Genomic DNA, 26,173 nt, shown 5'->3' on the forward strand with positions numbered 1-26,173 from the left:
AATAAACCTGAACTGAAATTAAATTCAATGAATCAAGTAAGTAAAAAGCATGCTCAGCTGAACTAAGATCAGGTGAATGACTTGGCCATTGAAGAATATTATTGTTAGTTAATGTCTGCATTATCCTTTGGGTCATTATCCATTTGCTGTCCAACCTGTTTTGCAACATTACGCTGGAGCTGAGCAGACAGCACAGCCCTGTACACCTCAGAGTTCATGCTGCTACTTCTATCTGCAGTCGCTTCATCTAAAAAAACAGTGACCCAGTTCCACTGGCAACCATACATGTCCACGTCATCCATTACGCTTCCTCCACTATGTTTGGCAGATGGTGTGGTATGCTTCAGACCATGAACTGCTTCTCTTCTTCTCAATATTTCTCTATTTCCATCATTCTAGTGCACGTTAATCTTGGCTTCATCTGTTCAAAGAGGGTTTTTTAAAGCACTGTGCAGGCTCTTTTAGATGTTTTTTGACCTCCCTATTCTTGAGTGGAATCGATGGTTTGCACCTTGTTGAAAACCCTCTGTTATTTCCATTCATAAAGGTGTCTCTTGTGTCTAATCTATAACTTCTTTTCAAGACTGAACCAGGTTGTAGACCTGACCACTCCTAAAGTATGTGCGTAATGATTGCGTCCTTCACTTGCACTGACAGCACCTTGGACCTCAGGTATCCAGTTAACAGCTACTAAAGCTCAACATTTGGAATCAACTCCATATTCTTTATCTCCTAAATTTGTTTATCACTCAATTGTCCAATTATTTTTGAGCCACTGAATATTTGGGACTATGAATAAATGCAGTTCACACTTCAGTCACATATTGATTTTTTAAAATCCACTGTGTTGGTGTAGAGAGGAAAAAATACAGATAAACTGTCCAAAAACCTGTGGACCAAACTGCATTTATACCAGTTTACTTGGACTCTGACAGTACACACAAAATCAGGACAAAACATTTTGAAAACATCAACATCAGATTTTTAAAACACAAGGGAGAGGTATGAAAGTCTAACTGGTGAGAGAAAAGACAAGAAAGACAATTCAGAGGCTGAATGGAAACTCCTGGCAGGCCACGGAGTCATTTGCTTGCCCGTCTAAGACCATAAGTCTCTTCTTGCATCTCTCTCTAGAGTCTGATCACCTTGATTTCTCAGTAACTATTTTCTATCCATGTGTCTCTCTGCAGTCAGTCGGTAAGTAAAGCAGTCAGTCGTTTTGTCCCAGTGTGGCTAAAGCATTATCTCCGGGGCTTCTCCACGCTGTTCCTTAAGCGTTCCAACATCCTTTCCAAACCGCCACCACTTCCCACTGGGAAATTGAAAATGCCGCAGGCAACAAGATTTATCTACTTACATACCTACTGAGTCAAGAGAGTGTGTGAGACAGAATGAGGGAGACAAATTCAAGCCTGTTCTGTGCAAACAGCACTGTTCAGTCACACCAAAGTTCCTCAACATATTTTGTAAAATATATAAATTACAATCCCACTAAAAAGTCACTAATTTGACCTCAAGTGTGGGTTCAAATCCCGACCTTGAAACAGCAGCCTGTGAGAACAGTAGGTACTTTTTCTGGCTTAATGTGATCTGTTCTGATTTGAATACATACAAGAACAAATATGAATTTCAACAGCTGCATCTTCCTCCACCTCTCATCTAGCTCTTTTCTTTTCTTCAACCCCCCCCCCGTTTGCTCTCTCCCTCCAGACCGCCAGGGTAGTGTGTTGTTGTCGAGGGCGACAGGCGAGGCGAGCGACACACTCGCGCTCCATCAACCGTCTGTCTTTAATGAGAGACACAGAAAGGCCCAGGGGACTGAGACCTGACTCTCTTTCTCTCTCAAACACAGACACTAATACATACAGTATAATTTGTGAGTGTAAGGAAAAGAGGAGAAAAAAAGTGATACGTTCCAAGAAAAAGGTAATTACAATGCCACACAACTTTGCACCTTTGTTTGCTGTTGGAAAACAATATGCAAAAGAGTAGAATGAGATCAATTTGAAGATCTGGATGACGAGCTGAAAGGAATGGGTTTAGAGATTGAGAGAAAGAGAGACAGAGAGAGAGCAAGAGAAAAAGAAAAAATTGGGTTATGTGTGTCCTGGCCTACACTCTCCCTCTGGTGTTCACCTGGTTACTCATCCATTACACAGAGCACAGTACATGACTGACTGACGGAGAGACAGGGCGCGAGAAGGAGAGAGAGACAGCGAGAGAGACAGCGAGAGAGAGAGAGAGAGAGAGAGAGAGGGAGAGAAAGAGTGGGGTGTGAGGTGGAGAGACACAGACTGACTTCTTGCAGGGTTTTCCATTCTGTGGCATTAGTGTAAATGGGCAAGGTAATGAACACTGCGGCGGGATAATTGTCATTGATGGTCATTAGATTCACCCTTCAGTGCCAACACACGCACACACACACACACGCACACGCACGCGCCCATAGCTGGAATATGCAGCATGGCAGAGACATAACTAAGCTGTAATTACTGAAGTGTATCAATTAATGTGAACAGCAGCGTTTGCTGACCCCTGGTCACTCATTATTACTGAAAGCGAAAGAGGGAGGGAGTGAGAGGTGGAAAAAACGATGATAGTGGAAAGAAAAAGTGAAAAACAAACCACATTTATTGTGATGAAGGCGGTTTTGATTTCTATGTTCAGCAGTAATTTTTATTAAAAGCCCAAGCCGCAGTATCAATCTGTGGCAGTTCCCATGTTTTATCATAGAGCAAAGTGAAGTTGTGTGTACAGTAATTCTTCATATATGCATTTTACCCCAAAACATGTTGCCTCCCTCAGCTTTAAGCATGTGTACATGCATGTGTTCAGTTTGGTCCTGTTATGCAGTTTGAGCTTCTTTGTGTCAAACTGGCTCTCTGGTTAAAACTATAAGTGTACATGTGTTTGAGCTCTGTGGTCTCTTACTTTCAGTGGAAGAAAATATTAAAGTCACAGCAAAGTGATTTTTGGGAAAGGCCTTTCCAGTCTCAGCTGGGCAATACATTACTTTAGTTTAGAAGAGCCTGACTGACCTGCACAGAGCCAACACCTCAACTACATATCAGCTTTACAACTAACAACGCCAGGAGTTATTGCCCAACAGAAACAACATTCACCATCGTCATGGGAAACCTTCACAGAGAAATGAAGGATTCTCATAGCTCCCATGATTTGGGAATATAATGTTCAACACTCTGAAATGCGTATAATGTTTGCATATCCACAATTCTGGATCATCTAGTGCAAGTCTGACTCTCAAGTAAAATAAAAGTGGGTGTAATACTCACGTCAGGGTAGTGTCCCTTCATGTTGCAGCGATGACAATGTCTGTTCCAGTATGAATTCTCACTGCAGGAATCATAAAGATGCCCTGGCAGGCCACAGTTGTTGCAGTGCCTTTTGAGACAGTCACGGGCTGGGTGGCCTGGAGTCCCACAAAGAAAGCATGGCAGCAACTTCTGCACATACACACACAAAACGTGGTTAGAACCTTTATGTACTTATAAAAGTGCTATATGAGCCACTATGTGGTGATCAGGACTCACTTTAGGGTCAGGACAGTTCTTGGAGAGATGTCCAAAATTGTTGCAGTTTCGGCAGTTGACGTTCTTATCAGTATAGTATCTGTTCGACACCCGCTGCACTGCTATCCTGACACCTTTTCTTTTGTTATAGATTTGAGCCTGAAAAACACAAGTTTAGTGCATTAATGGCATCACGGTGTTAGTGTAAGGATCAAGAAACTCTGTAGCCATACAGGATATATAGCCACAGGGTTTAGTGCTTGGTGTTTGGTCGATAAAGCCTCATCATTCACTTTTCTGTCAGTTGTTGGTGTTAATTACACAAGGACAAAGCAGCTGCATCAATAGTTTTACAAGATGAACTCAATATTTTTTGGCAGCTATGAGGAAAAAAACTCATGCTACTGGGTCTAACTTACTGATGTTTACATTTAATAAATATATATTTGGAGTCAGCTGTTTGTGTGGCTGCATTTTATTAAAATTAAGCAATAGGTCACCAACACTAGGCTAACTAGGATATTCTGTCAGCTTCAGTGCTTAAATGTTTGAGGCCATTTCAATACTTTTGCTACGACTGAGTCGCTAAGTTGTTGGTCGAACACACATTTTTTTCTCTGTACACTACCACGGGAATTTCACACTAAACAATCAAGATGGGACTGAAGGGATTTTACAGAAGTATTACTTTAACTGTTTTCACTTTCATACATAGTGCCCCAGATGCTCAAACATAATTGGACAACAGACTGAGCAGGCAGTTTCATGACCAGGTGGGGCCTGTTGTTATTTAATAATACATATGGAGCTGGCTTTACATGTTGAACTTGCATTAGGATTTTTTTTTTACCAGAACTCTTAATAATCATTTCAGTATAAAATAACACAGTTAAAACTATATGAGTAATGCAAATACTAGCTTTTATGTTTATTTATAGTTGATTTTGATTGATAGAAACCAAAAACAAAGCGGCAACAAACAGAAAGCACTAAAAAGCTGCTCATTGCCACCCACCTCCTTGTCTTTGTCTGAAACCAACCAAGTTTCACCTTCTGCATCAACATCTGGAAGAGAAGAAGAAAATACATTTTAAAACAAATTTAAGGGAGAAGACTATGCTAGGCTCTTATTTTTCTGTTATAAGGTTTATTAGTTATTCCTGAATGTAATACAAACCAACACAAAAAACCTGACATGAATTCATCAGTTACTGGGTAATGAGCACTTTAATACAAGAAAGTAAGTGAACAATTACAATTTGCAAATTTTAGAATAACAAAGGGATTGCAGTTACCAAGCATAACATGTTCACACACACAAGTCGTGAGCCATGGTTTTTAAGAGTGCCTAAAAGCAATTACAATGGATGAACATCAGAGCTGCATTCAAACGTGGGGCTTTATATGACAAATGAGTGAGAAAAAAACAAGAGGAAAATATCGTTTTTGAAATCTTTTCTCACAGTAACATTAAACAACAATTGGAACAAATATTTGATAAGAACTGATAGATTCAAGTGTCTAGATCCCACCCCAGCAGGAAACCCTGAGGAATAACTTTAGTTTCCTGTAAGAGAATGGTATGCATGCACACACGCACACGCAAACACACACACAGAAACTGACACAGTCGCAGCCCAGCACATCTGTATGAGAGTGGCACTAACAGCACCCTGAGGGAGGCCGCTGTATTCTCCTCAGGCCCAGAGAACTGTAACTGACATCCAGAAATCGTAACATACACACAAACATACGCGCAGAAACACACAGACATGTGTATTCGGCATAAATTATGTTCTGATAAGCAATGACCCACACAAGCTGGCGTGTTTTCACACACACACATAAAGTCACACCCATCCGTCGACCCCTGCGATTTGCTGGTTGACAGTCTTTAGCTTTTAGACAAATATACAGCCTTGAGCCATAATCAAATATTCCACACTCCTTTTTCACCACTCTCGTTTGTTCTTTCTTTTACTGACTCTATCCAGCCCCTTATCGCCATTCTGCTCAGCCCTCCCTTCCTTTGCTTTTGCTCTCTCTCTCGTTGTTTTCTACCTCTCTTTCCCCCCCACCTTTCCTCCCCGGGTGAGCGGCTACGGAGGGAGGTTATCACCTCTCTCCCCTGTCAAACAAATTAAAATGGCTGCTGTTTGGATGGGGCTTCTTTCTGCCACGACCTTCACCTCCAAAAAAAAACAAAAACAAGCAAACAAAAAACCAATGCAAGCAACCTAATGTCATCACATAGGTAAGCTTGAAATTTTGACTCAAAATCACCTGATGGTCCTCCCATAGCTGATAAATTTGGAGAACGACCTGTAAAGATGTTGGTATTACCTTATACCTATCATCTCTAAAAGGAAAAATTATCCCAACAGACAGATGTTGTATTGCATCTTCTTGCTATATATTCATGATGCAGTGGTCAAATGTCTATAAGGTGTATAGCAAAGTGAACGGAAATAAGTTAATTTAGGATGAAAAAGAAATAACTCAGGTGAAAATGGAGAAAGTAGCAGGCAGAAGCAAATCAGAAAGTTAATTAACTGAACTGACACGCCTGCTAAAATTGAATGATAATGCATCAGTTTCCCTTTTTAGGGCTTTTTTTCTCCTTAAATTAAGCAGATATAATCCACCATCATAGATGATTCCCAAAAAGTTGATTCTGTTCATCTGGACGTAGCCTTTTCAGAGGGTGAAATGTTTTGTTAGGCATCCAAGTGACTTCTTCAGTCTCAGCTGACTGCAGGCTTCTCCAGCCTTATAAATGGTACATTTGCATTATGACTGAAACTAACACCACTGACAAAGAATGGGCTGTCAGGTCAGTTTCTTGATCATTAATATATAAATTGTCATGACTACAGATCGCCAAATACTGATCAATGAACACTGATCAATGGCCATGAGTATTATTCACAGAGTTGGGTAATGGCTGCAATCACAGCACTGAAAGATTGTGAAAGATGTAGGCCTCCTTCTCAATTAAGAGATGGTCTTTCCTTTTAAAATAAACGGCCACCTTGTCTCCCCGCAGCGTTCCTCCCTGTCCAGGATGTGTACATGCTCATCATTGAAAGAGTGTCCACTGGCTTGTAGGTGTGAACAGATTGCGGAGTCCTGGCCTTACAAGTTAGCTCTTCTATGTTGTGCCATCCGCTTAGCTGCAGAAAGTCTTTCCCAAAAGTCTTCAAAATGTTGGGGTCATCAAAATGTTGATGACCCCCAAGACTGTAAGACAAATGTGAGACAAGTCTTTGTGTTCTTTTTGGTTAGCATTGGTTTTGTCCTCAAATCACCAGTGTATGCCATCTTTTCTTAGTCTCTTTGTGATTATTGAATTGTGAACTTTGACTTTAACTGAGGTAACTGAGACGTGTAGTTCTTTAAATATTGTTCTGGGTTCTTTTGTGACCTTTTTGATGAGTCGTTGATGTGTTATTGGAGTAATTTTGGAACACCGGACACCCCTTGGGAAAGTTCGCCGCTGTTCCATGTTCTCCCCATTTGTGGATAATGGCTCTGTGGTTCTCCCAAAACCTCAGAAATGGCTCTGTAAACCTTTCCAGAATGATCGATGCCGATGACTTTGTTTTTCAGATGTTTTTAAGTTTAGATCATGCCATAATGTGTTGCTTTTTAACATATTTTAGCCTATTTCACTTTGTCAGACAGATTCTATTTAAATGATTTTTTGATTCAACAGATCTAGCAGTGATCAGGCCTGAGCGTGGCTAGTTTTCCAAAAAGCGTGGTTAATCACATTAAATTTGTGATTTGGCAAGTGGGTAATTACTTTTTATGATAAGGCCAGGTAGGTTTAGATAGCTCCTTTCCCATAATAAATAAAATAATCATTCAAAAACTGCATTTTATTTTACTCAGGTTATCTTTGTCCAATAATAAAATTTGTTTAATGGTCTGAAACATTTAAATCAAGAAGGGGACAAAAACATTTTCCCCATATAGTAACTTTATTCATTGGTTAGCTGTTTTAACTATAAATACAATGACAAAGCCCAAAGTAATGCCTAATATTAAACTGTCTGAATAAAACAATTTTTAAGACATCAAGTAAAAAACTAAATAAAGGCTCATCCTGAAAAAGCTAGAAGATACCATTTTTATTCTAATTTATCAATTTCACAGAATAGCGTTTCTATCAGTTAATCAATGAATCCACAAAACTATTTCAGCTCTGCTGGGGGTGGGGAAAGTACAGCGACAGATGACTGTTTAATCTTCTGGTTTGCTTTTGTATGTTCACTTCAGGTTTTGAGTATTTACATTTATTATGTATGTAAGCTGTATCACATTGTCTCTGTCTATGCACATCACTTTGAAGTAACTTATATTAAACTGTAGTAGTTTAGGGTGGGTGTGATGGTGGTGGTGGGGTGTACTGATCTAAGTGTGAGCATACTGGGGGGCCTCTGTATGAAGAACGCATGTGTGTCACCGGTATCCAGCAGTCAATGGGGGGAAAAAAAGGCAGGGGTGAAAGGTGCGTGCATGTGTGTGGTGTGTGTGTGCATGTGTGTGAGCAGGCGTTAGTGACTCAACGAAAGTCATTCCCAAAGCACCTCCCGGGGGGACTCCCCAAATAAAGAGCAGGAAGCTTTCCCTTAATCTAACCCCCTATCCACACACCCCAGCCCAACGCCCCCAACTCGATGCCCCCACCTCACCAACACAACACACCAAATAAAGGGTGAAGCTCTTTGTCACGGCCGAGGAATCAAACACATGGGTGGAGGGGTGCTGGAGAGGAGAGGAAAGAAGAAGGAGGGGGGCTGTACACAGGGTAAAAATATGCTAATCAACCTTGAGGCCCTGTTCAATACCAAACCCTCGTTCCATCGTGGCCCAGCAGATCTGAAGGAGTCTGGAGCTCAAAAAGCAGATGGCAGCGACATCACCGAGCAGCTGAACGCACTCAAGAGAGGCCTCCGCCATGTTGACTCCAACTGTTCAATTTGAGCAGATCTAATGGCAAAGCATTCCTTACAGCCATCTTAGTGGTCTAAACCCAAATATCCTGAAGAGAGAAATGGTTGTTTAATGTTAAGAGCACCAAGTGGTGCTCAAGTCATTTGCTATGACTCTCTGAAGCAGCTCACTGACAGCGTTTACTGAGGGTTCCAAAGACTTAGATTCTGCAGGACATCTCGTACATTATCTCATCACTCCATCGTCACGGGAAATGCAACACAATGACATGGAAGAGGGGGAGAAACAGAGGGAGAGATTGATCAGGGGAGAGAAGGCAACAGATGCTATCTGTCTGTCTCATAGGTACCCTGATTACTAGAAGATGAGGAGGAGAGGGGAGGAGGCTGCGTTCCTGTTCATCAGAGTCGGCAGAACAAAACAAAAGGGGTGGGGGGGATGTATGTGTGTGAATGCTTTAAATCTGTCTCTTCTACCAGTGAGAACAGAACGGAAGTGTACATGTGGCTAATGAACCATGAACACCCAGCTCTCCTGGGGTGACGTGCACACACACACATGGGATGAGGCCCAGACAGGATGGTTTAAGTCTGGTAAACCAAGGACAGCACTGAGAACATCAACGACACAATCAACTGCAATTCTAACCAGTTACCAGTTTCCTAAAATGTGTGTGTGTGTGTGTGTGTGTGTGTGTGTGTGTGTGTGTGTGTGTGTGTGTGTGTGTGTGTGTGTGTGTGTCATATACAAGCTGTTCTCCCCTCTGTCCCAGCAACATCAAAGGCTTCAATGGATCTGCCTTACCCCAGTCTTTTTCCCTGTCCCGACACTTAAACAGGCATCCTAGGCCAGCCCGCCCATTATACAAGCTGCTGACCAGACCCATTAATACACACGCACACACAGGCACCGTCTCACACACAGACACACGCACGCACGCACACACACACACACCCACACCCACAAAGGGAATGTGTAAGAGGTCTTGCCCCCCCCCCACCCCCTCCCAAATTGGAGGTTATGTTTGATACCAAAGCGACAGGGCTGGATTAGCAACACTATACATGACAATGGTGAGGGTGGGTGGGAGTGTGCATGCTCTAAGTGTGTGCGTGTGTGTGTGAGTGTGTACAAGAAAGTGTTTCCTTTGTGACATCACCCTTGCCCTACAGCCTTCCCTTCTGTCCAACAGACATGTACAGAGCACCACATTTTTAACTCCTCTCTTTAATTTGAGAGAAAAGTCTGACCAAGCCCGTAAAACACAACAGAAGATTGGCGGAGATTTTTATTACTATGACTAGCGGATACAGTGCTGTGGAAACCCAGCATCGCAGAAAGAAAAGTATCAGAGTCGATGTCTTCACTCCATACTGTGACATATTTTTGAACCAACATGCTGTCCTGAAACCCAAGCTAGCTGCATGTTGCTAGCAAAGCTAGCTGCATGTTGCTAGCAAAGCTAGCAACTGTATGTATTCAAAACTCTCCACGAATAAATAAACAATTCACAGTTGTTGGACTGACAGTAGCCTTTTGGAAAATTTTAATCATATTGTCATAAACCCTAGTGTGCAGATGTTTGGCACGTAGGGAGTAGATAAACAGCTGTACAACCACACTACTTACTTCAAATTCCTTTTTTCCAATCTCTACTTATCTCTCTGTTAGAGAGAGGTGGTTTCCATCCAAATGTAGCGCAAATGTTTCCACCCACTAACATTTTTAGATAAACAGCTGGTGGCACCAATTCTCCAGTCTCGCAGCGCAGAAGAAGAGGGTACGCCACATGAGATGTTTTGGCTCAAAAGCACAAGTGTAATAATTATGTGAATGGTGACTGGATTCAGTTCAGGTATTTTCAGGTTCCTGGTGGTGTACATGTTGGCCTAACAAGAGTAGGAAATTAATTTACACATAGGACCACACAAGCATCTGGGACTGATTGGTGCGGCGCTCCATAAGACTCCCAGTTTGGGTACTGCCTACTCCTGACAAGGTCATTTCGTTAAACTGAAGTTTGATGAAGTTGTGCTTTTCTTGCCATTACCAGTTGAAACCAGCTGTGACATCATGATGTAAAAATGATATTATTTGTGCTGTGTTTTTTTTTTACAGTACTGTTCACAACTGCACTATCCTCAATGATTTGAATCACCTCAGCCAATATGTAAAATACTTTTTTGTAAATTAAAAACAAAACAATGTATATATGTGGATATAAACATACCTAGAGCCCGAAAAAACGTGAATGCTGATGCTCTGTGGCAAATATTTGCATCATTTACAAAAGGGATTTGCTGTAATCTGTCTGGAATGAAAGAAAAACATTCTTGAGGGTTATGAAAACCTTTTTTTCATGATTAGATTCTTAAGGCAAGACAGAAAATCTCATGGCAAACAAAGTTTCATTTCAGGCTTATAATAGTTTACAAGATAAGAGATATTTGGGGATATTTCAGTTTGTGTTCTTTTCCCTGGTATTAACTGGGCAATATAAAGCAACTTATGAATATCAATGTTATGAGAGCAATAAGACTGTATATGCACATTTAAATCTGACACCTGTTCACTCCTTATGTAGAAAACGATTCAAGCTTTGAGTACTGCCATCTTTATGAGAAACATATGAGGATGTTTAATTTCTAGACTTTATTTACATTATTTAACAACTAGGGTGTCTTTGTTTTTACCTCAAGAGAATCAAGTCTGTCTGCCTCCGTAAAAAAAAAAAAATCACATAGGAGGGTTTGCTTTATATGTCTGTGGGTGAATTTCATCTATGCTATGGTGGCAAACCAGCAAGTCAAAAAGGTTAAAGATGGGTGTCATCAACTGAGAGCCGCACCTGGTCCATATACGGATCTTTAAAATTGACCCACACGTGCCTGTAATTTTACACATATTCCTTCTGTCAGTTCAACAGGCAAAGGCAAACTGTGCTACTCTGTCACTTTACCACCGCCCAGGAGGCATACTGATATACTTGCAAGATAAAGCACAGAAGTGCATAGAAAACTCTTATTTTTAGTGTAATTAATAAGAAAAACAATGGAATACAAAAATATCTTTTAAAAACTAAAATATTTCTTTCATGCTCGTGATGATGTTTTTGGCAGTATGACATGTCTTATGTCATACTGCCAAAAACATCATGGACTCAAAGCGTAACTCAAGAGAACATTATATCAAATACTATAAGTTATATTAGCTTTATTTCAAAAATTGTGGTCATGACCACAGAACCTAAAGAAACCAGCGACTGTAATGGTTTTGACCCTCGGCCAGATAATCAAAGGCAGCAGATTTTAAAAAACGCCAAAGAGACAGATTTTTTACACATCTGCTTGGGTGGTCAAACTATTTCTTTCTGCTACAAGATTCTGGAAAACAGCCCAGAAAGCGTTCATTAGCCTCACTTTGATCAAACAGGATGAAATTACTATCAAAGACAATGTTTAAAACTAGAACCAAAATGATTTTCCACTAATTTTTTGCCATTTCGGTGAAAAACCGAAGACGGATGCCATCACCGTGGTCCCTGTTGAATCTGCCTTATGTTCAGCAAACACATATTTCAACACAGCCCGTCTGATTATCTGATATATCCACCACCCCCTCCTCCGTGACACATCGAGCGCTCACCCCCTGCCAGCCTGTGCCACCTCCTCCCCTCCTCTTCACCCTCTTCCACGCCATGTTGGCAGGCAGGGCAGGGCAGGTGGCCAAACCTGTCAGTCAAAGTACCATCGCCACGCAGCAGCACCACAGACACCAATTACCACACAGCAGGGGCGCGGCCTGGCAACCGCATGGCAACCACATGGTCCAATCAGGGTACACAACAACGGGGACCAGAGAAGGCCAAGAAAAGTGAACGAGGCTGTGTGCCCCCAGTGTGCCTGTGTACGTGTTTTCGAGTTATCCAAAACTGAGCCAAAACGTGTCCGGGACTGACAGGAGACACGTAGTCACTGTGTCTTTTTAATATCCGTTAGCTGCCTCTTTAGCGCAGATTTTCAATTCAAACTAGAAATTATCTCCATCAATCTGCTGATAACCAGAGTGGCTCTTATTAAAGACACAGTCCTGACTTGTACCATCATATCGTCACCGATGATTCAAAAAAGGAGGCTGAATTGAAAATTGACTCATTTAACTGCCATAAATATGCTTGGATCGCTGGTGCTGATGACACATTACATGACAATAAAAAAAAAAAAAAAGAAGAAGTTACAACTCATATTTTTTACATAACACTTACTATCACAATGATTTGTTCATGTCTCAGTATCGGATTAGATCATTGTCTGGGACTTTAACAGCCGTGAACTTGGGAGATTATAGACTGATTTAAAGCTACAGCAGCACTTTTTTTTTGGCTGTTAAGAACAAACAAAAACACATAAATCAAGAGATGGAGCAGTCTAGAAGAGTTATTCTGAATAACTGTATTTTTATAGACACTATAAGTGGAACAAATGCATATGTATTCACAAAAATGTAAGCTTCATACCAAACAGATTTATTAAAAGATTGAAGTCTGACAAGCCAGTCAAATGTTTTTTGCCCATTAACTAATTGTTTGACATTTTTTAATGAAGCTTTACAGTTACGTCTCTAAATGGTAAAGCCATGTAAATAAACAATGACTACATTGCAAAGTGTTGGCAGTGCCCAACCAACACTCCAAAATCCCAAAATTTTCCAACTTTAAAGTTTAATCCTTTGTGCTTATATAATTGCCTGAATGAAAAAAAGATTCAGCTTCATTAAAGCTACCCATAAGTTAAAAAAAAAAAAAAAAAAATCAGGATGGAGTTTCCCTAAATCAGTGTTGTGGTAGAGCAGACTATAGTCAACAAGTATTTCATGGCTAAAGTCGTACTTGTGTAAGCAGACGCAAAATGTCAAAAACATTACACAAAAAAAAAATATCTGACCAAATTATTCATGGTGCCCCTTTTGTCTTCTGTGGCACAACACGCATCGTCTGTGAGGGGCAAATATATTTTAATAAAACCAGTGAGTTGCAACCTCAATTTCATTTTGATGAATTTCCTCCTGCGGGAGTGAGCCAGGCAGTGGGCGGGAGGGTGGAAAGGCGAGAGAAGAAGCGGGGTGATGGGGGCTGGGAGGCAGATAGAATTTTCATGATTGTTATTTTTGTTATTATACAGAAAGGGGGGGAGTGGGTGGGGTGGGGTGGGGTGGTGGTTGATAAACGGCGTTGGTTAATCTGAGCCATTCTGCGGAGCGCTCCATTATCGGGCAGGTTGGGCACGTCGAGGGGGTTATTTTTCCGAGGGATCTTTGGCCCCGGTAATTAAGCTCCATTCACCAGGCCCTGTTCCCCAAATTAAAAATTTGTCATTAAGTGGAATTCACCATAATGCCTTTTTATCTGCCGGCGCTTCAGCATGTGTGCATGGATGGGTGTGTGTGTGTGTGTAGGAGGGACAACAGCAGAGGGCAGCCAATAAGGGGTTACACTCTGGTCTCATGCACATACAAGCACATACATGAATACTCACACACACTTTGAGAAGAAATGGCAAATTAAAAAAAAAGAAAAAAAAAAGGAAATAATCCTGGACAGCAGTGTGTGTGTGTGTTCGTTTGCAAGTGGAAGCGCGCGCACACACACACACACACACACACACACACACACACACACACACACACCAACAAAGAAACCCTTTCAATCCTTCAAATCCACAGCCTTTAGGGTAATTAAATAATAGTGCTTTAAAGTTTTAATTTAGATTTGGCTTTTTCCTTCCTCCTCCTAGTGTATGCCGCACAGCCCTCCCTCTCTTACACACACCCAAAACAGCCCGTCACTGCTGTGGTTGTAGACTTCAACCAGCAAGATAGCCCCTCGATCGGCAGGGTACATTGGAGGGAGTGAATGATTGAAGAGCAGAATCTTTGTCTCTATAGACTTTATAAAACAATACAATTATTAGTCTTTAATTAGAGCAGCCCCTCTGTGGACCAGGGGACAGACAAAGAACAATAGAGGATTAGAAAGGGAGTGCCTAATATGGCTCTTTTATCACTTCACTCAAATATAGCTGCAACCAGCTGTCCTATGCACCTGGTAGGCAGAAGTTAGAAGTTAGATTCTGGTGCAGAAGGGAGTAAAACTACATCACCTATTTCAAACTAAAAAGACCTATTTTTGATCTCAAATGATCTACAAATCAGTAACTGTCAACAACATATTGCAACATACATAAATATAGGGATGGCCTGGTTGTGGCCTAAGACTTTAAGGATCCATCACATAGCATCTCCAGGCTCATACTGGACCTCTAGATGTCTGTCACTGTTCAATGGTTTAGTCTGAAAAAGTAAAAATGACTTAACCATACAATTCTTCTCGCTATTTATTGAGTCAAACTAACAATTATGGAACCATATCAAATAAACAGCTTGAGTTTTCTTTATTTTAAACTACATAAAAGACAGACTGAAAGTGGGAAATGAATTATCAGAACCAAAACCGACAAAGGGGTGCAAACTCAAACTCTGATTAACAATGATAGAACTGAGTACTTGCAATATGAAAAAACACAACACAAACAGGACCTTTGATTTCATGTGATGTGGTTGAAAATGTAAAAAGCAGGCTTTTTTTTTTATTTTTTGGCTTTACACGACCCAAACACCCTGCCACTGTCCTCCTCCCTCCTCTTCTTATCAGAGATACATGGATACTCCCCTGACACGTGACTAATATTCCACAATCTTGTGAATGCCACCAGAGAGTATAGGTTAAGAAACAGGGCCCTAAATGAACATCTTGAGGTGGGAGGGGGGCTGAAAGAAGAGGAAGAGCAGAGGAGGTGGAGGAGGCTGAAATGGAGGAGAGAAAAAAAGAAAAAACAGGAAGATAGGAAGAGGAGGGGGCGGACAGATGGCAGAGGTTATGCCTGGCTGAAAGGGGCAAGACGGGAGGAGGCTATTCAGGATCTGTGTGCGTGCAAAGAGAGGAAACACCATGCCCTCACTTCCCACATGCAGAAGTCATTCTTAAGAAATCCCCTCCACCTCAATCTCAACTCACACCCTCTTTTATTTACTTTCCCATAATTCCTCATTTGTAGACCTCTAAAAGGCATCAGATGAGTTTCAATAAATGTCTGAGCCCCTTTCCTTTACCATCAGCCCGATTGACTGGCTAAGCTGATTCCATATTGGCTTCAGACTCGGTGATGAACAAAATAATTACATTTTCCAGCATCTGATTGACAGACTAGACTGGTTAAGGTAAACTACAGATAGAGCTGAACAACAACATGCTGTCAAAATCTCCAAGTGTGTCTGTGTGTCTCTCCAAAATACAGCGAATGGAGGAATGGCAGACTGGCAGGGGGGCGAGTGCAGAGAGATAGGGGGGTCTTATTTACTGTCGTTTAATTCGCTCCCCTCTTTTCCATCCATCCCTTGGTTTTTCTGACAGGTAATAAAAAGCAGGAGCTTCCTTGACAAGCCCATTTGAATTTGGATTGAATAATATAACTGTAGGGTTTCCCACATAACGCTCTGTCCAAGCGTGCAGACACCACAGATGCTGGCAGCCCCCATGCCTGCCAGTCTAAGTGTGTATATGTGTCAGTGACACACACACACACACACACACACACACACACACACACACACACACACACACACACACACACACACACACACACACACACAGCTTACGTCATAGTAGTTAATGCAGCAATAATAATGAATTCCAGCAACTAGCTATCACACCAGTCTAATATGTTAATCTCCACATGTGCCAAACCTTTATTTCTTTTTTTTGTCACCACACTCCCCCTCCCGATTCCCTCTTCTTCCTTCTGCACCTCTCCAAGATCCCTTCATCCCACCTCCTCTTCTCGTCTTACCTCATCCACCAGTCGTGCTACCTCCTTCCAAGAACCCCTGCCCCTCCTCCTCTTCCTCTTTCAGAAGCAGCTGAAAATCCCATTCCCCATGGGGCAGGCTAAATTGAATTGGCGTGTTTATATGAACAACAGGGCCGTTGCTTTAATATACCTTAGAGTTTATGCCTAATGCCTCCCTGCTAATACCGCTGGAGTTTCAACGCTCACTCAACACACTTGCTTTTATGGAAGTCATAAAAGAGACAGAGGAGTGAGGGATGAGGATGGAGAGATACTCTGGAAGTGTGCTTGATTTTGTAAACCATGGGGAGAAAGAGAGGAAGGAGTGAGACCCCCGTTAATGCAACTTAACGAGTCATCTGTGTTTTGTCACACCTCTTTAAAAGATCCCCACCGCTCTAGAAACCTACACACACACACTTACATACACTCTCTATGCCTCTAGTGTGAATGAATAGAAAGACAGAAGACACAGAATGGTAGGAAAGGGTTTTTCTGGATTTTTTTTTTTTATATATATTAGTATGTGATACTGAACAAATTCCACAGTTTTAGTTGATGGAGTTGGTCATGCTCGTCGACTTGCAAACATTGTCCATTTTCTTTCCGTCTACCCCCACTTTTTTCTTCTCCTTTATTTCGTTTCCCTCGCTTGTCCCCTTTCTCTTCTGGCACTGTGTCCATCTACAAAAGGCCCACAGTACAAAGGACAGAAACAGGCCTGATACACTCAACCCAATTACTATTGATCAGTCTCCACTCTGAGGACAAAAAAAAAAATGCTCACCTGCACGCACACAGCACGCACACACACACGCACGCACGCACGCACGCACACGCACACACACACACACACACACACTAATCTGTAAAGATCAAGTCCTTTAGGGTGGGTATTTGTCCATAGCTGATTTTTAACACTTGGAACCAAAGACTTAAAAAAGTAAATAAAAATAATCCAACTCTTTGAAAGTCTACATGATCCGAAAACAGTGGCTGGTAACACAGATTGTTTAAGAGAAGAGGGTGATATAAAGGTGAGCTGCCAATAAATAAAAAAAAAACATATCTGTAAAATATAAAAACACAGTATTATAAATGTGAATTGAAAGTGTAGTTTTTCACTGTATTTTAGATATTTCTCTTTCCTTTTTATTAGGTTTAATGTCTTTCCTCTGATTACAAACAATAATACAAATTCTTCATGAAAGCCAAAATCTGTGAATGCTAGAGAAAGATTTCTTTTATCATCCAGCTAGACAAAAAGTAGTGGTATCAGTTATTTTAAAGTGCCTCTAAATCTGCAACATGATGGGAAACTTAACAATCAAAGTTCTTCTACAATCTAGATTTCATACTATTTTTTTTTATTTGCTGTTCTTGACAGTTATTATCTTTTAATTGAGTAATCAGAGAAATTCAGAAGCCTGGCTTTGATTAAAGTGTAATTTTGGCAGGATTACTTGTACCAGTTGGCTGAAACAACTAAAGCAGAGAGTAATGTGACTTTTGCATCAGCTCCACTTAAATTTTAACTTAATTTAAGATTGTTTAAATCTTGCTCTGAGAAAAACCTACATTAATGGAGACAAGAATGACTGAATGCTGTGAAATGTGAATACTCAAAGGATAAAAGTCCTTGAGCTGCTGGAAACCCCGAGGACATTCCAGCTGATCCGCAGGGAAAAATGGGGGGGAAAAAAGCTACATCAGTATGTCGGCTGCGTTAAAACCCAAAGGCTTTTTGATCCTCAACCAAAACATTTAAAAGTTTGTAAAGCCCAGCTCGAAGGTGCATCCACACACACTTAGACACACAAAACTAGTATCACATTAAGGGTGTGATGAACTCTGCATGTTGTCTGGAAGCCTGTGCCGAAATATCAATGACTAAACTCCCCAACGAGTCGGTAACTATCTCCTTCGCTCTTGATTTTATCCCCAATAATTAATTTTCTCTCCTAACGCCGACTTCGGCTTTATCGGTCGCTCGCCGCCAGAATCTCAGCATTTCATTTAACCATAATCCCCCGGATAAAGGGGCGGCCTAGGTGTGCAAATGCACAGGCATGCGTGTGCGCAGGAGCACACGCACAGGCGAAGGCTTAAACTTCACAGACACAAACCGGTTACACATGTGTGCAAGGAGAGTTAATCATACAATATTGAGGAAATTTGATAAATCACACATTTAGACACATTAAACCTCTTTACAGGAAGTCTGAATGTAGACTGCGGGACATAGTGTCCACTGCTAGCCGTGAAAACACTAAAATGCATCCTGGATAGAAACTGGATTAACTCAGGAAAAGCCTGCAACCTGGCATAGCAACAAGCCCCGTAACCAGGGCTTGGTCTTGTTGTACGGAAGCATGGTTGGGAATGGGAGTGGAGGAATAAAGAGATGAGATGGATGGAGTGAAGGAGGGTGGAGCTGAAGGGTTAAGGGAAGAAAAGCAGATTGTGATATGGATGTACGCTTGTCCTTAGCATACGCTTGCTGTAGCCATCTGTAGTAGATCATGTTGATATATTATGTTGCCTTTATGAAGTTATGGAAATCTTGGTTGGTCACAACATTTGAGTTAGAGACAGCGACCATTTTTCTGCATTGTTTGCATAAGGAATGTAAGTCCATTTTAGTCTTTCAAAAGAGATGTGACCAAAGAGGCATGACATATCCTGCCAGTTAAATACACAATGTTTCAGTGTGTCTGAGAACATCGGCCACGAACTACAAAAAAAAAAAAAAATTTAAAAGGAAGAAAATGACTGGATAATTTCTTAGATTTAGAGAGCTTTTTCCCTTTACATTTATTTTATCCCACACAGAATAAACACTGATATTTTTTTTTCTATTTTCTCATGGTATTCCCCCCCTCATGACGACTGCTTAAGCATTTAACGTGTTCCTTAACACCTATATCCTGGTATTTAAGGGCCGATTAACTAGCAGACTCTCAGATACTAATGGGACTCCTAATTAGTGCTTTATTGAAGGCAGGTGTGATGGAAAGGTCAACTAGTTAAGCTTACATATGTTATAAACATGCAGAGGGCACTTCCATCGATATGCAGCAATCCAAGAACGTACAAGTCAATCAATGAGGGAAACAAAGGCCAAAGAAATCTGCAGAAGAGAAAAGGTGAGTAGGAAAGAAACAAAAAAGCAAAGAAGATGAGGGAAGGGTTGGACTGACTGAAATTAGTGAGTGCCAGCTAGGCCAGACCAGGCCCAGCTGGTCTCTGTCTGAGGAGTGCCTTAATTAAGAGACATGGGGAGAAGCCTTGGAATGGCCACATACACACTGCCAGGAGCCTCTGGAGAGGAAACTGCTAAACAGGCACACTTGTGTGGTGTGTCTGTGTGGTACACTGCCAAGAATCTCTCTCACACACACACACACACACACACACACACACCCACACCCACACCCCCTCTGGGACCTTGTGAAAAACATTGGCTTGCTATTATTAGGCAACCCTTTGCATACCGAAGCAAGTGTACAAACCCTAAATGAGGTGTATTTGTGTGTTTGGGGTTCTCCCTCTTATCCTGTTGACTGTTAAACTGAACTTATGATTTCAAAACAGACAGCTCCCCTCTTTGCTGGTGCCGGAGCTCTGAGAAGTAGTAGAGGTGAACCAGGGCTAAAAATGAAGCGAGAGGAGAAGGGGTGATTTTGTGGATCCATGACTGCCTTTACGCCCCCCCTCACCCTTCCATCGCTCAGTCCTCTTCCTCCTGTTCCTCAGCCCAAAAACGTATTAATATTAATACATATCCCTCAAACCCCGTTCCACCATCCAAAAAAAGAAAGAAAAAAATCATCACCCTAGGCTACCAGTTAATAAAGCCCTCTCGACAACCCCTCCTAGCCCAAAAACCAAGGAAAGACAATAAAGGGAAAGTTCTCGGGTCAAATAAAAGAATAGAAATTAATACAGTCCCACGGGACCTCCCTCTGTCCCACTGTCACCCCCCACAATAATTTGATTTCTTATTAAGTGATTGCTTAATTATAATGATTATTATTGGTAATTGTAATTGACATTTTTTTCCTCTCTGCTAGTCTCCTCTGTGTCCCTTCCCTCCCAGTCCTTCATTTAAAGGATGAGACAGTTTGTGAAAACGGCCACATTTTGTGTAACTACTTGACCAAAAGCTACAGTTACAGGACCAAGCAGACTGCAAGGACAAACAATGCAGGATTAAGGTGTTGAGGCCTAGAAGTTTTATTTAATCAGACTTGAGTGGGTGTCTGTGTGCGTGTGTGTTTCTGTTGTGTATTTGTCAAGATGTCTTACACTGTAGCTTCAGGGCACTGTGTCTGCTGCAGGTCTCCGTAGGAAGAAAAAAAAAGAAAAAAAGATCCTTGCTCTCAGTGGGATATCCTGGTTAAATAAAGGTTCAAGTAGAAGACAGGGATTCCCTATTCAATCCACCCACCACCCCACCCACCCACACAGACACACACATACATACGCATTAAACTACAGTAGGGACCCCCTTGGTCTCCAGTTTATTACCCCTTCCTCCAGGCCACAGTTACCGCAAGCAGCCGGTTGTGTGCTATTGCTAAAAGAAGCCCCTCTCATGCAATGTTACATCTCACGCTCAAAAAGACAAAAATCCCAAACCACGGTTCATCAGCGGCAGCTAAAAAAAAAAAAAGCAAAGCGTTGAAAACCATTTCATTTAATGTCACATTCTCTCTCTATTCGGAACTAAAGATGGTGAAACTTCGTTCCAGTGGGCCATGGCACGGTTATTGGGCTCACCTCAGGCGTGGTGAGGCTGACACACACTTTTCTCTTTAGATGCGCACACCTTCACACTCCAACACACACACACACACACACACACAACCTGGCATCGCACCTTCACTTTCGCTCTCAAACGTCCTCTCATTTCTACAATACGACATATTAAAAACAAAACAACCACATTTCATAAAAAAATATCTCAAATCAAACTAAAATGGGTGAAAAAATAAAACAAATTTAAACCATCTCAAATTCGGGAATCAAAATGCCACTCCCTGACCGACAGATGGTGGCTGTGCAAAGGTTTCTGTAAATGTAGCCAAAATGTTTTCTCCTAGATTATATTCAAATGCTGCCCCTCACTCACGCTGAAGAACAAACAGCCACATTAATACAAATGAGCACCTGGACCCGCAACCGCAGATGTCTGTGGGTGTTTTTGAGTCAAAGTTTCCAGGAAAAAAAATAGCAAAATTTTCATAGATTATTTTGACAAAGATTACTTTCAGACAGGATGGCTTGTTCTGTCCAGATGCAGATAAAAGCGGTATAAATAAACTCCAGATATCTGCACACAAAAAAAAAGACACTCTGCAGTAGAAGCAGCACAGCTGAAATTAAAACGTGTCCGTGATAACTAAAAGCAGGGGCAGTATTTTGACCATAATTCTGCAATTTGAATAACAGTAGATGCAGAAAATGTTGCAAAATATAAAACATAAAAAAAACTATTATCGCTACAGTTTCAAAACACATTTTAATAAGAAAATAAATGTGATTATGTCACATACATAAACTATAAATCTAACATTTAAATGAATTTCAAAATCAATCCATCATGACATTGCGACAACTCATATTTGGCTCAGACTTAAAGCTTCATATGAACAGTTTCAAGTGCAGCTGACGTGCTGGAAATCTGAAAACGGCTCGTGAGACAAAAATTTGCTTTCGTTTTTCCTAAAAATAATGGCATTTGAACCAGATTCGCAGCTTTGTACAGAGCCACATCAGGTCACGACTTATGTGGGAAGGTTCAACAGCAGAACCATCAGCTACACACAGACGGGGCTGACAGACAGCGCTGGATATCAGTTTGTGCAGACAGAAATCCGGCCGTGTTCGAGCCACTCTGAGATCTTAGCCTGGAGACAAACCGTTCCTGACAGACCGACACCGTGGCCGATGCTTTTCAAGGCCTGTCTCATCCACTTTGGCTTCTACCGCTCTCATCTCTCTCTACCTCTGTCTGATGCTGAGCTCTACTACCTGTCCGTCCACCACGATTTTTTAGATATAGACTCAAGTGGTGCTTCACAATTTCTACTTCCTCTATCCTGTTCTTTGTCACATATGTAAGCAATTATTTTACTCAATTTTCTTTATGAAACCATTTGGCAAAAGACGTCCTGAAGCTAAGTTAGAAGAAGGAAGAATTCAGCTGTGCTGATTTTCTAATATTTAAAGTACAATTGAACAGAAGAACACAAACACGAAATCCAACAATGATAAGTTTCTATCTCTGAGTCTGCAGGAACAGCATGAGGATTATCCTGCACTATATTTCACAATAATAAATAACACAAGCTAACAAGTTGCACTGTGTACAGTGCAAAGCATGTCCAAAAATGCTGCAAGGGGCTAAATAATAAAATCTTTAATGAGTCTACACAACATAAATACATCTTAATAAGCAAAAGATGAGCAGTAAATGCTCAATTAATTTTAACAAAATATGGAATACTCAATAAGGAGATTTTTCTTTTTTGCATTACAAAAACCTTCTGTTTCATTTACTCGATTCCAAATGTCATTACATTTCAAAGGCCGCTGGCATCAAAATGATTGTTCAATCAAAAGCTTTTTTTTTTTTTAGATATGAAGGCACCGGCCATTCAACTGAATTTCCACCATTTATTTTGCATGCGCTAATATTAGGCCTACACTGTAGTCTCATCTAATTTGCATATCCTCTGAAAAAAAAGAAAAAGAAAAAAGGATAATACAAGTCAAACTATGGCACAGTGATTTCATGGTGTGTGTGTGTGTGTGTGTGTGTGTGTGTCTGTTCAAACACACTGTGTGGTAGCGTGGGTGTGGCGTTACACCTCGTGTGGCACTGGGCAGCCAAGATAAGAGCTGATCCTATCCATGTCTCCCTTCTGCAGCGCCTGCCCGCCCGCCCACCCACACGCGCGCGCGCACACACATGCACACGCACACCTACTGCACTACCCAACGTGCCATTGTAATCTCATTTTACAATCCCGATGCCCTGTACATAAACGTGCACTCTCACACATAATCGGAGCAAAAAGAAAATACACACAGCTAAATCCGTATTTCACTTTGTGCGTACACTGGCATGCAACTTTAGAGTACACAGATGCTGCAAGAAGCAGCAGAAGAAAGCTTTAGGCCTAAAGTAGTGTGGCTCATTCACACATATCTAAAGCTGAAAACATTTGTGCAACTACTTTCCACAAACAAATCTGAGTATGGAACAGCCTCTCAGGACTATAAAAGATGGCACACAGAAAATGATGAAGGAAGAAGAGGAGAGAAGTGAACAGACTTACCTCGCTTTTCTCTGAGTCAGAGTTAACCATTACATACAAACACTCACTTCTCTCTAATTCACCAAGACTTTCAGTGAAACACACACACATTGACACACACACACTCAGGCTCACTCTGATGTGATCGGCCACCCTGATAGCAAGCCAGAGCTGACTCTAAGCCTCAAACAAAGTTTGGTGTGCACTGACCAAGATCGAGGGGACAAAAAAAAAAGCGAAGAGGAGAGAGCTGGGGGTGGGGGGAGGGGGGGGGGGGGGGGGGGGGGGGGGGGGGAGTGTGACCATAGAGTGAAGTTTAACCACTTACAATTCAAGTTTAGCTTCAGCACACCCCGCCTACACCGCAGATTCATTCACGGGGAAGTAGACGCACACCTCTTCGGGTGGGAAAGGCACTGAGCTGGATTTTGGGAAGACCTGTTTTCGCTCTCTTGTTCCGTCTGGTTGCTGCTGCATAGCTGCCGGACAGGCAGACGGCCCTCGCTCACCCTCCTTCTCTCAACTATCTTTTCTCTCTCTCTCTCTTTTTTTTTTTGTTTTACCTATTCGTTGTCCTTACAGATCCACCCAGCAGGACCCGCTACTAACAGCTAGGTGACAGATAGCCACTCAGACTGTGTGTGCATGTGTGTTCACGTTCTTGATTAAAAAAATTATTTAAAAAAAAAACTTATCTCAAGGGGTGAGAAAAGATTAGATTGTAAAAGTATGTGAACAAGTGACAACATGTAGGCGGAAGAGGGAGAGAAAGAGGATGAACAGATTAAATTTCTGCAGGCGAGAGGGAGAGACTAAGTGTAGTGAATGTGATTTGATGGTGATGCTGAGATGGGGTCTAGGCGTACAAATACTATTAGTCGCTGCTGTGCAAAATGGTTACACACACACACACACACACACACACACACGCATGCACATGCGCACACACACACACACACAAACAAATGCAGAAACCAAAGCTACAGAACTCACAACATGGCATATAAAAAACAGAAATCAATCTTTATATTTGAAGCCCTGGTTTATGGATGTAACGATTAAGATTAAGGTTGCCATAAAAATTCAAACAACCATATCTCAGCGACCTAAAATTGGCCTTTTTCTCTGAATATCTTTTCCAAGTAAAAAAGCTTGTGAAATGAATTGTAAAAGAAGAAAATGATTCAGCATACGATTGTGTTTTTAAACCTACACCATCAGAGAGGTGGAGGCAAGAGGGAATCAAAACTGTGTCCCAAACATACATTCAAGTCAGCTGCAGCGCGTACTTCACACAAAGATGTATCAGCAAGCGACATTATCGGTCCAATACTGGCTCGTCACACATAAATATGTGCCGTCCCATTTAAACCCATCTGAAAACGTGCAGCACATGTAGCAGAGTATGCAACACTTTAGAGATGCGTGTATAAATCTATGCAGATATATTGATTATCATGACTTCTTGCATTCCTTAAAAACCCACTACTAGTCAGGTTACATTTAGTACACACTAAATCATTTGACTTTTTGTTAGTTTTTTCTCAAAGATTTAATAACACTAAATATTTTTTTCATAATTCTTCAAAGAGCTATAAAACCAAATTTTCAGTTGAGATCAACAGACATCTTATTTGATTATTAATTTAATTAACAGGTGACAACCTTTAAAACACAGTTCGTGAATTTTGCTTAATCATAAAACAAACTGCATAAAGCAAACTTCTGTCTTTTAGCTCTAATGGTTACCATCTATTTTTTTAAAACACCATTTATTTCTAAAAGAAGCTTTTTTTGTTTCAAAAAAAAGTGAACGATGTATTTCTTAGGGAATGCATCTGCAGAATGGCACATTTGGTGCACTTGGAAATGTTTTACAGTGGCAGGAGTGTGGCTCACTAATGTGTTTTAATAGTTTTCATACAGCACCCCACGATAAGCCCTATCGGTTTTGGAATGAATAGAAAACGGTAATCTGGGATCAGTTCAATTTTAGTTTTTGTGCTTTTCAGAATTTTTTCTTAAGATTTAAGAAAATTTTTTTTATATTTTGGCCCGTTTTTAGTGTAAACGCCCAACATACTCAGGACCAAGTTTGAATTAGTGAGTTGTATTAAATTCAGGCACAGTTCAAGACTACTCAGGCTCATCCCTTAATTTCCTCGCCTTTATTTCTCCTTTTTTTTGAAAAACTCCCCCCCCCCCTCCCCGATTCCTCTCACTTTAAGACCCCATCCACACCACACCCATGACCCCCCATGTGCAGACATGAGGTCAAGCTCCAAAGATCACAGAGAGAAACCAGACGAGAGAGACAGAGAGGGAGAGAAAGACAGAGACCTAAAATCCTCCTTTCCTCCCAAAACCAGGCCAAACCTCAAGCCTTCCCACCAGCTACAGACCCCCTCCTTTAGCCCAGTTGTGTGTAGAGGAGGCAGTGAGCACTCTTGCAGAA

The 26,173-nt window shown here is 41.3% G+C and overlaps 1 protein-coding gene across 2 annotated transcripts in view; it reads right to left on the reverse strand.

Annotated features, from left to right (window-relative positions):
* The window catches only part of zcchc7 (zinc finger, CCHC domain containing 7), a 53,535-nt gene that overhangs the window by 19,174 nt on the left and 8,188 nt on the right, over positions 1-26,173 (reverse strand). For both annotated transcript variants that reach the window (XM_085409955.1, XM_085409956.1), the window contains 3 exons: positions 4,546-4,595; positions 3,552-3,689; positions 3,294-3,464 (listed from right to left, as the gene is read on the reverse strand). In XM_085409955.1, coding sequence (XP_085266081.1) covers positions 3,294-3,464; positions 3,552-3,689; positions 4,546-4,595 — 359 coding nt within the window. The remainder of the gene's footprint in view (positions 1-3,293; positions 3,465-3,551; positions 3,690-4,545; positions 4,596-26,173) is intronic.

This window comes from Rhamphochromis longiceps, linkage group LG6 (assembly GCF_057381845.1).
Source record: "Rhamphochromis longiceps isolate RC_006_pf linkage group LG6, R_longiceps_female_GT1.1, whole genome shotgun sequence".
NCBI lineage: Eukaryota > Metazoa > Chordata > Actinopteri > Cichliformes > Cichlidae > Rhamphochromis > Rhamphochromis longiceps.